We start from the raw sequence: 18,849 nt of genomic DNA, 5'->3' as shown, positions 1-18,849 counted from the left end.
ATCACTGCCTATCTGAATGCCTTTTGAGTATTCTAACCATGTGGCTGTGAGAGACAGAAAATTCACATAATTTGGGGGGACTGACCTGCCAGATATTAAAATAGAAAGTCACAATACATAAATCATTTTATATCACCGAAAATAGACTTATCTTTATTAAAAATGGAATAAAGTAGATATTAATAAAATAGAGCTCAGTATAAATAGAAATTAAAGTATCTTACAGAAAACAATCTAATAACGGAGACATCATCAATCCAAGGGGAAGAAAAAGATGATCAAATAGTATACGTAGCACTGAAAAAATTTGGAACCTTTCTTTTTATCTTACAATAAATACCAGATGTAATAAATAGTTAAAAGTTTTAAAAGTCAACATAGGAAAGCTAAAGTAGAAAAGGAAAAAAAAGAAGATAAAACAGCTAGAAAAAGAAAAACAACTTTTGGAACTTTTTGATATGATAGAGAAAATTATAAAAGGGCAACAAATTTGACTTAGAACTTATGAACTTTGAAAAGTAAATAAGAAAGCAGTAGACAGATGAGAAATATGTTTAAAATATAATGAAGGGTTAATAGTGTTATACACGTAGCAGTAGTGGTGGTTGTGGTAATAATAAAGGTTGTAAAAGTTAACATATGTTGAGCACTTAATTCAACTGTTCAAAGATTAAATAGATATTCTATAACTATGTAAAAACTTACATGCATGAGAAAATGTACTAGAAGGGAATGTACTAAACTATTTCAGGATAGTAGGATTATGGATGATATTTTTCTTTTGTTCTGTTTTATAAACTTTCTGCTCTAATTATACTACTTTTATGACAAAACAGCAATTTTTAAAGAAAAAAACAGACTTTGCTGAGTACACAAAATAATATGAGATTGTGTGAGTAAAATCAATGGCTTTTTATATTAGAAAAAAATTAAGAATCTGTACAGAAGAAAATCAGGATGAATTATAACTGGCTGAGAGCTCCTGTTTGATCGTGTTGTGTGCCAGACTGATGTTTTTTGTGGCTTTTGCTTCCTTTTAGGCACGAGTGATGATCTCATAGTTGGTAAGTTTTATGAAGGGTTTGCTGAGGAAACATCCTTAACAGTAGGTATCCACTGATAATAAATGAAATGTAAAAAGAGAGATCAAAATATCCTAGACTGCAATTTTAATTAGAAAGAAAAGAATAATGAATTCAGGCCATAGTGTAGCAAAACTGGTATCCTTATATGCATATAGAGTGAGTGTCCTTTATCAAAGTTTCTATGCTATCTTTGAACCATTATAAAAAAAGAACCATTCTTCCTATTTTAATGTGTCTGGAGAAGGCAACTTGCTCTTTAGTTTATAACCTGGGAATAGTCTTCAGGATGGTAGTCGTGCCCATTTGCATAAATTGAAAGCCACAAAGACCAATTTTCTAAGCCCATTTCTGTGATCTGCCTATGTGAGAGGAATAGTTTTGTGGTAGAATTTCTAAGAGATTCAGTAGAGTCTGCTGCATAGAGTAACTCGCGCCTTGTGCCTCACACAAGAGATGTGTGTAGGGTCATGGCAAGCTGAGCAGAGGCGCTCCAGTGCTTGTTCTCACCCACTTGTTGAAATGCTGCTGTTGGACAAAGGTCACAAACTGCTTTCTCACTGATCATTTGTAACCCTGTGGTAATAAGACTAATATGCTAGATTAAACCAGGAAAAGAGGGGCAATCTTAAAGATAAGCCTGTGGGGGTGTTTTTTAAAAACAGAATTTATACTTACTTTTTAAAAACTCATTAAGACACAGTTTGAAACCTACAGGTTGTATTTTCCATGCATTTAATTACCATGTTTTACTGCCTAGGCATGTTCCTTGGTATGATCCTCTTGATTTTACCCATCATTGCTTCCTGTTTGATAATTCTAAAGTGCAAAAAAGGGTAAGTACAGCCATATTCTCCTAGAATATGTTTATAACTCTATTTGCTGCTTCTTGGAAGCCAAAGAGATGTAAAAGATGTTGACCTAAAACAAATAGACTGCCAGTTATTTCTCCAGCAAAAATGGGTTTATTTGGGATCAGCAGAGAATAGCAATTTGAGGTCTGCAACAACGGAGAGTCATATGCAAGTCCCTGCACGGCAAGGGAAGGAGAGTGCTTTTCTTGGGAGGAAAAGGAAGTTGGGAGGGATGTAGTAAACAAAGAGTCCATGGCTTTTCATTGGCTGAGCCCATGCCAGGAAAGAAGAGGAGTCTTTCTTTTTCCTGCTGGTCTCTGTTGTCTTCCCAGTGCAGGAGAACTCCCCCTTCTGGTCCCCCAACTCTATTTATTTGAGGTTTTGGGGAATTAATCTTTTACAAAGGAAACCTCAAAAAAGGAGTACTACATAAACAGAGGTGATAATTCTTATAAAGAAGGCTGATGACACATATTAGGCATAAAGAAGTATTCACACTATTATAAACAACAAAATTCAGCTGGGTAAATTTGAAGATCTAATTGGCTTTATTAAAAGATTCATGGATTGGGCAGCATCCCATTTAGTAACTAGAAAGATGCACAGAGGAGTTGTACAAATGGAAGGTTTTCATAGGAAGAAGAGTGGGGCAAAGGAGCTATTAGGGGAAAAAAGGATTATTTTAAAATCAGGACATCTTCCTTGGGGGCAGGGCAGAGGTGTTAGACAGCAAGGATTTATGAAATTGATTGCCTCTTCTTCCTCTGGGAAGTGGAGAGGACCTACATAACAGATTACCTCACTGATGTTGAACAGAAAATTTCAGACTGGTTGATTAAGATTAATTTCTGCAGAAGGTCAAAACTGCAATTAAGTCTTGGGATCAAATGATTCCATTTTGGGTCTGTTACTTTCTTTAAAGAAATATATATGATACTAAGAACACTTTCTTTAAAAGCTTAGAATTTATGAAGGACTCAAATTTTGCAAAAGAGAAAATAGAAGGAATTTTTAAAGTGTGTTGATGAGAATGTTGGTATCCTTGTTTTGCTAAAACATTTCAGACTCCGACCTCTATACACTGACCCTATCAGGGCACTAGAAGTTAGAAAGTGTGTCCCACTGGCACACATACCCAGGCTGCCAGTGTGGAAGAATTAAGGTTTTGCATGGGTATTTTTAAAAAATAATAATCTTGGAGATTGGTTCAAGATGGAGGAGTAGAACGACATGCTCTCACTCCCTCTTGCAAGAACACCGGAATCACAACTAACTGCTGAACAATCATCAACAGGAGAACACTGGAACTCACCAAAAAAGATACCCCACATACAAAGACAAAGGAGAAGCCACAATGAGATGGTAGAACGGGTGCAATCACAATAAAATCAAATCCCATAACCGCTGGGTGTGTGGCTCACAAACTGGAGAACACTTATACCACAGAAGTCCACCCACTGGAGTGAAGGTTCTGAGCCCCACGTCAGGCTTCCAAACCTGGGGGTCCAGCAATGGTAGGAGGAATTCCTAGAGAATCAGACATTGAAGGCTAGCGGGATTTGATTGCAGGATTTTGACAGGACTGGGGGAAACAGAGACTCCACTCTTGGACGGCACACACAAAGTAGTGTGTGCATTGGGACCCAGGGGAAGGAGCAGTGACGCCATAGGAAACTGAACCAGACCTACCTGATAGTGTTGGAGGGTCTCCTGCAGAGGCGGGGGGTGGCTGTGCCTCACCATGAGGACAAGGACACTGGCAGCAGAAGTTCTGGGAAGTACTCCTTGGCGTGAGCCCTCCCAGAGTCCACCATTAGCTCCACCAAAGAGCCCAGCTAGGCTCCAGTGTTGGGTCGCCTCAGAACAAAAAACCAACAGGGAAGGAACCCAGCCTCATGCATCAGCAGGCAAGAAGATTAAAATTTTACTGAGCTCTGCCTGCCAGAGCAACAGTCAGCTCTACCCCCCACCAGTCCCTCCCATCAGGAAACTTCTACAAGCCTCTTAGATATCCTCATCCACCAGCGAGCAGACAGCAGAAGCAAGAAGAACTACAATCCTGCAGCCTGTGGAACAAAAACCACATTCACAGAAAGATAGACAAGATGAAAAGGCAGAGGGCTGTGTACCGGATGAAGGAACAAGATAAAACCCCAGAAAAACAACTAAATGAAATGGAGATAGGCAATCTTCCAGAAAGAGAATTCAGAATAATGTTAGTGAAGATGATCCAGGACCTCGGAAAAAGAATGGAGGCAAATATCAAGAAGACGCAAGAAATGTTTAATAAAGATCTAGAAGAATTAAAGAACAAGCAAACAGAGATGAACAATACAATCACTGAAATGAAAACTACACTAGAAGGAATCAATAGCAGAATAACTGAGGCAGAAGAATGGATAAGTGACATGGAAGACAGAAGGGTGGAACTCACTGCTGCAGAAGAGAATAAAGAAAAAAGAATGAAAAGAAATGAAGACAGCTGAAGAGACCTCTGGGACAACATTAAACGCAAGAACATTCGCATTATAGGGGTCTCAGAAGGAGAAGAGAGAGAGAAAGGACCAGAGAAAATATTTGAAGAGATTAGAGTGGAAAATTTCCCTAACATGGGAAGGGAAATAGCCACCCAAGTCCAGGAGGTGCAGAGAGTCCCATACAGGATAAACCCAAGGAGAAACACACTGAGACACATAGTAATCAAATTGGCAAGAATTAAACACAAAGAAAAATTATTGAAAGCAGCAAGGGAAAAATGACAAATTACATACAAGGGAACTCCCATAAGGTTAACAGCTGATTTCTCAGCAGAAACTCTACAAGCCAGAAGGGAGTGGCATGATATACTTAAAGTGATGAAAGGGAAGAAACTACAACCAAGATACTCTACCCAGCAAGGATCTCATTCAGATTCGATGGTGAAATCAAAAGCTTTACAGACAAGCAAAAGCTAAGAGAATTCAGCACCACCAAACCAGCTCTACAACAAATGCTAAAGGAAATTCTCTAAGTGGGAAACACAAGAGAAGAAAAGGACCTACAAAAACAAACCGAACACAATAAAGAAAATGGAAATAGGAACATACATATCAATAATTACCTTAAACGTGAATGGATTAAATGCTCCAACCAAAAGACACAGGCTTGCTAAATGGATTCAAAAACAAGACCCATATATATGCTGTCTACAAGAGACCCACTTCAGACCTAGGGACACATACAAACTGAAACTGAGGGGATGGAAAAAGATATTCCATGCAAATGGGAATCAAAAGAAAGCTGGAGTAGCAATACTCATATCAGATAAAATAGACTTTAAAATAAAGAATATTACAAGAGACAAGGAAGGACACTACATAATGATCAAGGGATCAATCCAAGAAGGAGATATAACAATTATAAATATATATGCACCCAACATAGGAGCACTTCAATACATAAGGCAACTGCTAACAGCTCTAAAAGAGGAAATCGACAGTAATACAATAATAGTGGGGGACTTTAACACCTCATTTACACCAATGGACATATCATCCAAACAGAAAATTAATAAGGAAACACAAGCTTTAAATGACACAATAGACCAGATAGATTTAATTGATATTTATAGGACATTCTATCCCAAAACAGCAGATTACACTTTCTTCTCAAGTGCACACGGAACATTCTCCAAGAAAGATCATATCTTGGGTCACAAATCAAGCCTCAGTAAATTTAAGAAAATTGAAATCATATCAAGCATCTTTTCTGACCACAATGCTATGAGATTAGAAATCAATTACAGGGAAAAAAACGTAAAAACACAAACACATGGAGGCTAAACGATATGTTACTAAATAACCAAGAGATCACTGAAGAAATCAAAGAGGAAATCAAAAAATACCTACAGACAAATGACAATGAAAACACGACAATCCAAAACCTATGGGATGCAGCAAAAGAAGTTCTAAGAGGGAAGTTTATAGCTTTACAAGTCTACCTCAAGAAACAAGAAAAATCTCAAATAAACAATCTAACCTTACACCTAAAGGAACTAGAGAAAGAAGAACAAACAGAACACAAAGTTCGCAGAAGGACAGAAATCATCAAGATCAGAGCAGAAATAAATGAAATAGAAACAAAGAAAACAATAGCAAAGATCAATAACACTAAAAGCTGGTTCTTTGAGAAGATAAACAAAATTGATAAACCATTCGCCAGATTCATCAAGAAAAAGAAGGATAGGACTCAAATCAATAAAATTAGAAATGAAAAAGGAGAAGTTACAACAGACACCACAGAAATACAAAGCATCCTAAGAGACTACTACAAGCAACTCTATGCCAATAAAATGGACAACCTGGAAGAAATGGACAATTTCTCAGAAAGGTATAACCTTCCAAGACTGAACCAGGAAGAAACAGAAAATATGAACAGACCAATCACAGTAATGAAATTGAAACTGTGATTTAAAATCTTTCAACAAACAAAAGTCCAGGACCAGATGGCTTCAAAGGTGAATTCTATCAAACATTTAGAGAAGAGCTAACACCCATCCTTCTCAAACTGTTCCAAAAAATTGCAGAGGAAGGAACACTCCCAAACTCATTCTACGAGGCCACCATCACCCTGATACCAAAACCAGACAAAGATACTACAAAAAAAGAAAATTACAGACCAATATGACTGATGAATATAGATGCAAAAATCCTCAACAAAATACTAGCAAACAGAATCCAACAACACATTAAAAGGATCATACACCATGATCAAGTGGGAGTTATCCCAGGGATGCAAGAATTCTTCAATATATGCAAATCAATCAATGTGATACACCATATTAACAAATTGAAGAATAAAAACCATATGATCATCTCAATAGATGCAGAAAAAGGTTTTGACAAAATTCAACACCCATTTATGATAAAAACTCTCCGGAAAGTGGGCATAGAAGGAACCTACCTCAACATAATAAAGGCCATATATGACAAACCCACAGCAAACATCATTCTCAATGGTGAAAAACTGAAAGCATTTCCTCTAAGATCAGAACAAGACAAGGATGTCCACTCTCACCACTATTATTCAACATAGTTTTGGAAGTCCTAGCCATGGTAATCAGAGAAGAAAAAGAAATAAAAGGAATACAAATTGGAAAAGAAGAAGTAAAACTGTCACAGTTTGCAGATGACATGATACTATACGTACAGAATCCTAAAGATGCCACCAGAAAACTACTAGAGCTAATCAATGAATTTGGTAAAGTAGCAGGATACAAAATTAATGCACAGAAATCTCTTGCATTCCTATACACTAATGATGAAAAATCTGAAACTGAAATTAAGGAAACACTCTCATTTACCATTGCAACAAAAAGAATAAAATACCTAGGAATAAACCTACCTAAGGAGACAAAAGACCTGTATGCAGAAAACTATAAGACACTGACGAAATAAATTAAAGATGATACCAACAGATGGAGAGATATACCATGTTCTTGGATTGGAAGAATCAATATAGTGAAAATGACTATACTACCCAAAGCAATCTAAAGATTCAGTGCAATCCCTATCAAATTACCAATGGCATTTTTTACAGAACTAGAACGAAAAATCTTAAAATTTGTATGGAGACACAAAGACCCCAAATAGCCAAAGCAGTCTTGAGTGTAAAAACAGAGCTGGAGGAATCAGACTCCTTGACTTCAGACTATACTTCAGAGCTACAGTAATCAAGATAATATGGTACTGGCACGAAAACAGAAATATAGATCAATGGAACAGGATAGAAAGCCCAGATATAAAACCACGCACCTATGGTCAACTAATCTATGACAAAGGAGGCAAGGATATACAATGGAGAAAAGACAGCTTCTTTAATAAGTGGTGCTGGGAAAACTGGACAGCTACATGTAAAAGAATGAAATTAGAACACTCCTTAACACCATACACAAAAATAAACTCAAAATGGATTAGAGACCTAAATGTAAGACCAGGCACTATAAAACTCTTAGAGGAAATCATAGGCTGAACACTCTTTGACATAAATCACAGCAAGATATTTTTTGATCCATCTCCTAGAATAATGGAAATAAAAACACAAATAAACAAATGGGACCTAATGAAACTTCAAAGCTTTTGCACAGCAAAGGAAACCATAAACAAGACGAAAAGGCAACCCTCAGAATGGGAGAAAATATTTGCAAACGAATCAACAGATAAAGGATTAATCTCCAAATTATATAAACAGCTCATGCAGGTCAATATTAAAAAAACAAAGAACCCAATTCAAAAATGGGCAGAAGACCTAAATAGACATTTCTCCAAAGAAGACATACAGGTGGCCAAGAGGCACATGAAAAGCTGCTCAACATCACTAATTGTTAGAGAAATGCAAATCAAAAGTACAATGAGTTATCACCTCACACCAGTTAGAATGGGTATCATCAGAAAATCTACAAACAACAAATGCTGGAGAGGGTGTGGAGAAAAGGGAACCCTCTTGCACTGTTGGTGGGAATGTAAATTGATACAACCACTATGGAGAACAGTATGGAGGTTCCTTAAAAAACCAAAAATTGAATTACCATATGATCCATCATTCCCACTACTGGGCATATACCCAGACAAAACCATAATTCAAAAAGACACATGCACCCCAATGTTCATTGCAGCACTATTTACAATAGCCAGGTCATGGAAGCAACCTAAATGCCCATTGACAGACGAGTGGATAAAGAAGTTGTGGTACATATATACAATGGAATATTACTCAGCCATAAAAAGGAACAAAATTGGGACATTTGTAGAGACATGGATGCATCTAGAGACTGTCATACAGAGTGAAGTAAGTCAGAAAGAGAAAAACAAATAACGTATATTAACGCATATATGTGGAACCTAGAAAATGGTACAGATGAACCGGTTTGCAGAGCAGAAATTGAGACTTAGAAGTAGAGAAAAAACTTATGCACACGAAGAGGGAAAAGCGGCGGGGGTGGTCAGGGGGGTGGTGTGCTGAATTGGGCGATTGGGATTGACATGTATACACTGATGTGTATAAAATTGATGACTAATAAGAACCTGTTGTATAAATAAATAAATAAAATAAAATAAAACTAATAATAATCTTTTATAAACACCATTTATTTTTTAAACTTGCCAAAACCTTGCAAGGATTCAGATCTAAATAAAGAAATGTTTTTGACTGGGAAGAGAACATACACAGCTTGTGTACTAGTTGATTTAATTATAACAAAATCAGTGAGGTCAAAATCAGTGAGATATGAGCAAACTATATCCACGAGAAACAGTTTGAACTTTAAATGAAGAGTTTTCTATAGCAAACGTTCTCAGCAAATACAGTGTCCTAAAGAAGCTTTACAGAAATTGAAGTTTTGATATGCACAGCGGATGCCAATATAAACTTTAAAAAAAACAAAGTATCACAGCAGAACTTGTTGCAAACAATCTAGCCATTTCCTGCCTCTCCCTGCATTGTCCTTTCTCACACTCCTTAAATTCTCTCTTGTCTTCTTGGTCTTCACTACACTCCTCACTATGCCCTTCCCCAGACGATGAGCTACTTGTGAACAGGGACCACCTACAAGGGACTCAAAATAATTTTATTTAATGACTTTTGATCTCCACTTTTACAGTAGTCAAGACTAGTAGTAAGAATAGCAATAGCTAACACGTTGTTTACAACATGCTTTACCATTTGTGGTCTTCTTTGGCCCTCAAAGCAACTCTGTGAAGTAGGTAGACCCTATAATATTATTAACCCAAAGCAGAGAAGCCTCTGAGATGCAGAGAAATTCAGTGACTTGCTTAAAATCATATCAGTGGGAAGTTGTTAAGAGTTAAGGCTCTAGTCCGAGTTATCTGAAGCAAAATCATGAACCCTTTCCCACATTCTGTTGATAATTTTCTTTGCCCATTTCTGAATCTGCTTTTGTATCACTGAATTTCAGTATCTAGAACTGTGTATAGTACAGGGTTGAAATATTTCCTCTTTCTTTCAATAATCCTTTTTTTCTCCCTCTATTTTATTGGATTTGTCTTAGCTACTCTGGTATAATGAGTCAGTATCTTTCTAGAGAATGGTAGGCAAACTCTCATTTTTCACTCTATTTTGAGTTATTAGCCTACAAGAGAATTATAATATTTCTGTAAGGGCCTCTGTCTTATTAAGGTTTAGTGACAATTTTCCTATTTGTTCATGCAAAGTTTTTTTCTGTGATATAACCTCACTGGCTTGACATTTCACTAGTTTTTTTTTAAAAAAGGTCTTATCTGCACACTTGGTATTTTACTATGTATTTACTACCTCAATAATTTGTGACAAATGTTAAGCAAGATAAGTCATGCACTGATCACTGAGAAATAATAGATTCCTCCATTCAGAGCCCAATAATCCTTACCTGTTGTTTTTGCCTCTAATTCGCTCCAATTTCTATACAGAACAGCCCCTTGTCCACATTCAGATAAAGCCTTAAGTCTTCATTAGTATTATGCATGGAGTTCAAAATTATTAAGGCCGCTCTCTGGAAAGGCTCGCTGCATTACCCTATATTCACATTAGCCACCATCAACCACTTGCACAGCCATTCTTTGAACACATACTCACTAAGGTTGTATCCTATCGTACCCCATGTACCACTCAGCATCCAATACCACTTTCAGGCCATTACTCACCTAACCACCTAGTCACTGCTCCTTGGACGCCCATCCAGCGTGGCTGTCCAGCCCTCTACGCTTCCTCATGCATGAATCTCAAGTTGCCCTTCCTCATCCTGTGGACACTTTGCTCCTGACTCACAGTCTCCTCTTTGTCTCAAGTGGTGCCACCATCTAACCTCCATGAGAGTGTAAAGAGGGATAATGAGGAAGTACTGGGAAGTGGTGGAGTGACTGAACTCTTTGTGCTTCCTTTCTTAAATCCCTAATACCAACCTAGACTTGAAGTCTAAAAGTACTGGTATTGTATGATTCATCATTTCATTTATGTAAAATGAAGTGCTGATTAAATGACCCACCAAAAGGCAGAGGAGCATACCCGGTAAGACCCTGGGCTTTGCAATGGGTAAGACCTGTGTTCACACTCACTTACTACTATGAGACCCTCAACAAGATAATACATATCCTGTCTAAACTCTACTTTCCTTCCCTACAAAATAGGGAAAATAATAGATTCTACCTCATTTAACACAGGGCCTCACATATGGTGAATGTCAGAAAAGTTAACTATTTATTTTTATTTACACATGATTGTTATTATTGACATTTAAAAGTAATTAAGTACTTCTGCATACTGTCAGTTCTCATATAAACTCATGAAAACTACTGCTGCTCTCCTAACTGTGGGTATTAACAGTACAGAAAACAAAATTTACATCTTCACTACACGGAAAGAAAGAAGCCTTGTGTAAAATTGCAGTGCAAAGCCATTCACATTGTGAAGCCTAAGTGTCACAGTATTGTGGTGAACAATATTTACTCATCAAAATTACGTTGGAAATAGTGAAATGTGTTATTTTAAGTATGGACACTTGTCTATAAGCAATTTAGAATCTTCTGACACAATTTAGAATCTTCTGACACAATGTATAGGATGGTTTTATTATTATTTCCTAATGCAAGTTTTTACTTAGACTTGAAATGTGGGATTTGGTTTTTCTTTTTAGATATCTTCAAAGATTTGAGAAACTTGAAGCAAAGTATGGCCTAAATTTCAAAATGAAAGCTACTAATTTCTTTCAACACTGAAAGTTATATATTTAAAATATTTTTTCCTATTTTTCTCCATTGTAAATTAGCAACAATACAGATGAAAAATTGAAAGAAGCAGTTATCCATTTGCATCCCAAAGAAGGCAGTGGTGTCCATCCTCATACTCTGCAAACAAATCAGGAAAATATCAGGTACCTAATACATAAACTGAATTCAAAGCGTTTTCAACAACTCAAATGTTGAAAATGAAAGTAGGATTTGAATATGCTATGGCACTAGTTGGATCACTGATACCAAAGGAGATGGAATGGACTTCAGGAGCTGGAAACGCCTTTGTGGTTTTCTTCTTGGATTGTTGTTTCCAGTGTTTTTGGGGTGAGGACTGTCAGTGCTCTGCACAGGCAGTTTCTTTTCAAAGCTTTCCTACACTTTTGTGCATTTATGCTATGAACCTTTGAGAATAGTAAGCTTTTCTGTTTCTTTTGGAACCCAAGCATTTGCTCAAGGTGCATCTCAATCTGTGCACATTGACTGTTGACTGCCTTTTTAAAAACAGGTAGGAATTCCTTAATGAAATTGTCTCAAATTTCCCTTTTAAAATTGGAATTTTGGCCATAGTATTTCACAGGAGTAAGGTTAATCATTTGTGGCAACACATGGTTGACAAGGAGTGAGTTAGAGTCTGTATAAAGCTTCAGACCTGTACACCCAGACCAGGTGCAGGGGCAGAGAGGGCAATATAGCCATCTCCAGTGTCACAGCCCCATGTTAAAGGACATGAGAATATTCAATAATGCAGGTAACACATGATGTTGGGAAGTCTTGTGAGGTGGAAGGAGAACAATGATGAGGGATCCAGTGGCAGTAATAACTGTGAGTGACAGGTGAGCTGATGAGCCTCATCAGGGGTGTCCATCAGTACAAGAACAGTGTTCCTGGCCTTGAGAAACAGGAGAGGCTTCAGCATGGCCAAGGGAGCATTTGGATACCTTGAACTCTACAGTAACTTCTTTCAATCTTACTGCGAGTAGGGGAGGAGGACATGCTATCTGAAGCTGACCCTCCTCCAAACCTCGAGCTCCTGTTTATTTCCTCTAACAAAACCATCAATCAGAAAAGAGACGCAAGGAATCATTTTTTGTGTTATGAGGGACCTGTGTGTGTTCCAAAATGAGGCTCTTTTTATTTAGTTGCTCAATTCTTTTTTAAAAATTTTTTTTAGTTTTGGCTGCGTTGGGTCTTCGTTGCTGCACGTGGGCTTTCTCTAGTTGCAGCGAGCAGGGCCTACTCTTTGCTGCGGTGCACAGGCTTCTCATTGCGGTGGCTTCTCTTGTTGCAGAGTACGGGCTCTAGGCACATGGGTTTCAGTAGTTGTGGCACATGGGCTCAGTAGTTGTGGCTCGCGGGCTCTAGAGTGCAGGCTCAGTAGTTGTGGCGCAAGGCCTAGTTGCTCCACAGCATGTGGGATTTTCCCAGACCAGGGCTTGAACTCGTGTCCCCTGCATTGGAAGGCAGATTCTTAACCACTGCACCACCAGGGAAGCCCAGTTGCGTAATTCTGAGAACTCTTCCTTTGACAAAAGAATCAATAAGGAAAGGTCAAGTTATTGTTAATCTCTTATCGATTTATGCTGTCGACTGAAAAAAAACGCACAACGTGAGAGTTGTGAGTTAAGTTTTATTTGGGGCAAAATGAGGACTATAACCCGGGAGACAGCATTCAGATATCTCTGAGAAATCGCTACGAAGAGCAGGGGGGAAGATCAGTATATATGTGATTTTGGTGGTGGGGGTGTATATGCAGTCAAGCCCACATTTTTGCAGAAGGTTGCTGCTAGTCTTGTGAAGGTTGCTGCTAGTTACAAGGAGCAGACATCACCATGAAAACTTTTAGTACTTACCTAGATAGGAGGAGATGCAAGAATAAAAATAAAATCTCATATAATCTTCTCCTGAAAATATCTAACTATCTGAAGGCCTGTTCTGCAAGCTTTTTCCAAAGCACAGTGCCTCATTCCCGATCTCCAACCTGAACTCCTTTCAGGGGATGTTGAAAGTCAGCAGCTGCAGCAGCTCATGATTTAATCCTTCTAGAGGTAGATGGCAAATGCCAATTGGTAGTTGGCAATACTATACTTTTTTGTGCCCAAAACAGCAGCCACAACAGAGGACGGTAAACACTTCTTTTATTTATTTATTTATTTTTGTTATGGCTGTGTTGTGTCTTCATTGCTGCATGTGGGCTTTTCTCTAGTTGTGGTGAGCGGGGGCTACTCTTTGTTGTGGTGCACAGGCTTCTCATTGCGGTAGCTTCTCTTGTGGAGCATGAGCTCTAGGTGTGTAGGCTCAGTAGTTGTGGTTCACGGGCTCTAGAGCACAGGCTCAGTAGTTGTGGTGCATGGGTTTAGTTGCTCCACGGCATGTGGGATCTTCCCAGACCAGGGCTCGAACCTGTGTCCCTTGCATTGGCAGGTGGATTCTTAACCACTGTGCCACCAGGGAAGTCCAAGTAAACACTTCTTTTAAAACTTGTAATTTATGCGCAATGCTAGCATCATGATTATCAGCATATAAATTCTGGGTAGTTCAGTTGTCGACCACGTTGTCATCTAAATAAAAATATCTTGTTATTTCAGTGTCCTTCCTTGACAAAGTACTATAAAGCTGGAGAACACCTCCAATTAAAATGTTGATTGGGAAGGAGCCAATTCATTTCAACAGAATAAAATCTGAGACTCATAAAATCTTTGAAGTGACTTCACAGAGATGCAAACATGTGCACTTGAAGATGCTGAAGCTCTACCAGTACCTAGTGAAGCACCCTCTTCTTAGCTTGGATTACAGTCACCCCTTCACCCTCTTCTCTTCTGCGGAAAGCGCACATTATCTAGTCAGGTGAAAGCTACACTTAGGATTTTATAATAGTCTCAACTATTTAAAGGAAAAAAAGTGTTGCCTAGGATTTCTGTTTATAAGTTGGTCAGTTTTTTTTTTTCAAATGTTTATAATAAGAATGGGCTCATTAGGGCAAATATGGAAAATGCAGGGAGAAGATATGAAAAAAAGTCACATTAATTATACTACCCAGTGGTAACCATTGTTAATATTTTAATTCATGTTCTGCTAATCTTTATATATGTTTCTTTATACACACATATGTTTTTCTTTCTTAAATACTTCCTTTTTTATTGAATAGAATCCACTCATTTTAGACAGTTTGGAGAAAAATATATGGTATATCAGTTTTCACTTTCTCAAAGAAAAATAAATTAATTTCTGTTTATTAAAAAGGCATTGGGACTTCCCTGGTGGTCCAGCGGTTAAGACTCCATGCTCCCAATGCAGGGGGCCCAGGCTGGATCCCTGGTCAGGGAACTAGATCCCGCATGCCACAACAAAGAGCCTGCATGCCACAACCAAAGATCCTGCATGCCGCAACGAAGAGGCAATGAAGATCCTGCATGCTGCAGCTAAAGACCCAGCACAGCCAAATAAATAAATAAATTTTTAAATAAATGTATTAAATGATTATAGGGGAGATGGGTCAAGACTATTCAAGAGAAATAGCTGGGAAAAAAATTAAGCTTTGGATATTTCCTAAGCTCTATTTCAAAAGCGCTTTGACCTATGTTATTAATTTTAAAATACTAAAATTTAAATAAAAATAATTTTTATCATAAAAGTAACTAGCTTACTTTTGTATTAATTCAGAGTACACTAAATTAACTAAGAAAGCATGACTTTTAATAATTTATCAAGCTAATAATGTCAGGGAGGAAAAATTTCCCTCTGGAAATTCTTATAGCTGGTCTAAGAATTAAATTGACATCAGACAGATTAACAGGAGAAAACCAAACCAATTTTAATAACATGTTTATGTGGGAGAAACCCAGGAAAACTGAGTAACTCCCAAAATGGTCAGAGCACTCCCCTTAAATACCATTTTCAGCTAAAGACGAAGGAGGATGTTGGGGGTAGTGGTTTGGGACTTTAAAGGGGAGGAAGGTAATTTACATGGAGGTGGAAAAACAAATGTTTGAAAAATGCTTGCTGGGCCAGGCAGAGACAATGAGACTCAGAGTAGACTCTGATCTCTAGGCCCTGCCAAGTTCCCCCCCACACACCACTCCCACCACTTTAGCCCATATTCTTTGCACATATCTCTGGTTATAGTCCTATTCCAGGAACAATCACTTTATCTAATTTTTTTTAAGCAGCTAAGAGGGTGGTAACAAGAAAAAACTTCCTGAGCTTTCTGTTTCTTAAAAATAATCAGCCTAGGGCTTCCCTGGTGGTGCAGTGGTTAAGAATCCGCCTGCCAACGCAGGGGACACGGATTCGAGCCCTGGTCCGGGAAGATCCCACATGCCGTGGAGCAACTAAGCCTGTGCACCACAACTGCTGAGCCTGTGCTCTAGAGCCTGCGAGCCACAGCTACTGAGCCTGCAAGCCACAGCTACTGAAGCCGATGCACCTAGAGCCCGTGCTCTGCAAGAAGAGAAGCCACCGCAATGAGAAGCCCGCGCACCGCAACGAAGAGTAGCCCCCACTCGCCGTAACTAGAGAAAGCCCGCGCGCAGCAACGAAGATCCAATGCAGCCAAAAATAAATAGATAACTTTATTTAAAAAATAATAATAATCAGCCTAATAATCCTCATGCCAATGAGACACATTTCCAGGTGGCACATTTTATTCCCCTACAATAAACATATACTGACACCTTCTAAATAAGTAGCCCTGGAATCTTTAATGCATCCACATCCTTACAGATCAAAACTTTATTTGGTATAATATTATCGGCCACTCTAATGATCTCTAAAAAATATCAAATCTTTCTGGATATTTAACAATAGATTTGTATAAGACTACTGCTAATTTCTGTGTAATTCTGGGTTTTAAAGTATATTCTTCCACATTTACCTTGATAAATATAAAGAGTGAACTGGACATCAACTTGACTTTCAATTTAAAATCATACAAGATAGAAAAATAAAACAGTATAAGCAAAGAAAAATGAAAGAAAAAATTGCAACTTATATCACAGGCAAAGGGTAAATGGCTTGAGACTTGAAAATTCAAAGACAACTGCTGCTCACCTCACAAAATACAGGCAAAGGACATACACCTATGTCAACAAAACAAAAAAGAAAGACAAGTAGCCCCTGAAAATATGAAAAGTTGCTCAATGTTTTGCTTAGCTAAAATTTTAGCAATCTCTATTATTTCTTGGGTTTCTGAGGAAGTAAATTTTAAAGGAGAACAGAAATCAATTGCTTGGGAATCAACCATTCTTAGAATCAAAATTTCCCATCACAAGAAAAAAATTCTCATCTCTTTTTTCCCCCCCCAGAATGGAGTATGTCAGTGAACAATGTGATTAAAAAGTATTTGATGTGTGTGACTTTCTAACTGCAAGAAATATGTGCGTTTCTCTAAACATCAGTTATCTATGGGAAATATATGTTTAAATTATGTATATATTAACTATATATATACTATGTAATAATGTATATACTGTCCACTGAAAGAAAAACTCACAAGGTAAAAGTTGTGAGTTAAGTTTTATTCTGGGACCTTTCTGAGGACTACAGCCCAGGAAAGAGTCTCTCAGCTCTGAGGAATGGCTCTGAGGAGGTAAGGCAGCAGTCAGGATATACGTGAATATTTTGCTGGAAAAAAAAAGCAGACATGTAGTTGAACATCAAAAGATTACTGCTAATCCCAAAGAACAGACATCTCAAGTTAATGATTTTATTGCTTTTCTAAGTATGAAAGATATTTTTCCTTAGATATGCATCTTAACTATCTAGGGACCTATATATCCAAAGCACAGCATACTTCCTGTTTTTCTCCATCTTGAATTCCCCTCGGGGTGCACTGTCCATGAGCAACTGCAGTAGCTAATGGCTTAATCCTTGCAGAACTGGAATAGCAGGCAACATTTTTTTCCTTCACATTACTAATTATGGGTAAAATACTATATTGCCTAACTTGTATTACTGAGCACTTCTGTTCACTTCTGACCTTATATATTTCATCTGAAAAGCAGGGGCTGGACCAATTGATCTCCAAAGCTATTCCTAGTGCTAACATTCTAATATTGTTTTGTTTCACTTGCCTTTTTGTACAGTTAAATGTGAGATGTAAAAGTACATGATGTTTAAATGTAATTTGTCTCAGCATTATAATAAGAAAGGAATAAGAGATTTTATCTTCCCAAATCAACTTGTAGAATATGGTTTGTAATATATTTACTGTGTAAAGATTTCAAAAGCCAAGAGGCAACAAAATGAATATGTGATCCTTATGAGAAATGCCTTCCTTTCTGTACTTGACTGGGTTCAGAATCCCTGTGTTGGAAGTGGCACCACAGTAATGCTCTTGAGGTAACAGCCAAGTAAGGTCAATTTGCTGGCAGGTGCCTACCAGGTGCAAGTAGAGGTGGCAGAGCTCCCAGGACCAGCCTCAAAAAGGTGGCTTAACTATCCTCTGTTTAGCCATTCTCTTTCAGGTTTTCACAAACACCTAACCTGTAAAGCACCATGACAGGTGAAAGCCTCTTCTAAGAACATTCACAGGCCCCTTCATGCTGCTACCCTCACCTCTGAACAGCAAAATGTAAATATACCAATTTAGGAGGCAAAGGATCATCTAACATTGTTTTATTCAATGAAGTCCCCCTAGGTTTAATGACATCCACAGACATCTCCGTCCACCTTACCGCCATTCCTAAAGCTTACAGGAGAGCTACTACATAGCTCAAAACCTGGTCTACAAACAATCATATTCTCCATTCTCTCCTCATTTTATCACTGGCAGCTTGACAAAATCTTTAGGGAGAGTTGGAGGAACCACTAGTGTTTAAGCCCCTACTTCACTCAGCCTCGACTCTTGAGTTCTATTCCTCTCAGCACCTTAGGAAGTTCACAGTCAATACTCTCCCTTTGAACTCAGTCACTAAAATGATCTCAAGGTTAAGGGTTAGACAGTAGATCCACTTCATAGGTCAGCTTGCCATGTCTGATTTAGGAAAGTTTTCTCTGCAGACAGTTGTAGACAAATCCTTTCGGAGACATTCCTTTCAGAGACAAATCCTGCTTTGTTCCTAGTGGCTAAAATTACTAAAATCAAATTCTCTCAGGACCTTCCCAACATTTGGTAAATCTGCACTGGGGGAGGATTGGCAGAAACATGTTAAATGC

General features: G+C 38.0%; 1 protein-coding gene across 1 annotated transcript in view; it reads left to right on the top strand.

Moving 5' to 3' along the window:
• The window catches only part of LOC137760733 (complement receptor type 1-like), a 169,677-nt gene extending 155,946 nt beyond the window's left edge, over nt 1-13,731 (top strand). Inside the window, exons 38-41 of the mRNA XM_068537637.1 lie at nt 1,041-1,064; nt 1,843-1,918; nt 11,733-11,837; nt 13,623-13,731. Of these exons, the coding sequence (XP_068393738.1) occupies nt 1,041-1,064; nt 1,843-1,918; nt 11,733-11,837; nt 13,623-13,731 (314 nt within the window). The remainder of the gene's footprint in view (nt 1-1,040; nt 1,065-1,842; nt 1,919-11,732; nt 11,838-13,622) is intronic.
• Nucleotides 13,732-18,849: the final 5,118 nt, after the last annotated feature.

Source organism: Eschrichtius robustus, chromosome 3 (assembly GCF_028021215.1).
Source record: "Eschrichtius robustus isolate mEscRob2 chromosome 3, mEscRob2.pri, whole genome shotgun sequence".
In the NCBI taxonomy this organism is placed as follows: Eukaryota; Metazoa; Chordata; class Mammalia; order Artiodactyla; family Eschrichtiidae; genus Eschrichtius; species Eschrichtius robustus.
Note: the sequence above shows the minus strand (reverse complement) of the source record. Positions and strands in the feature narration are given on the sequence as shown.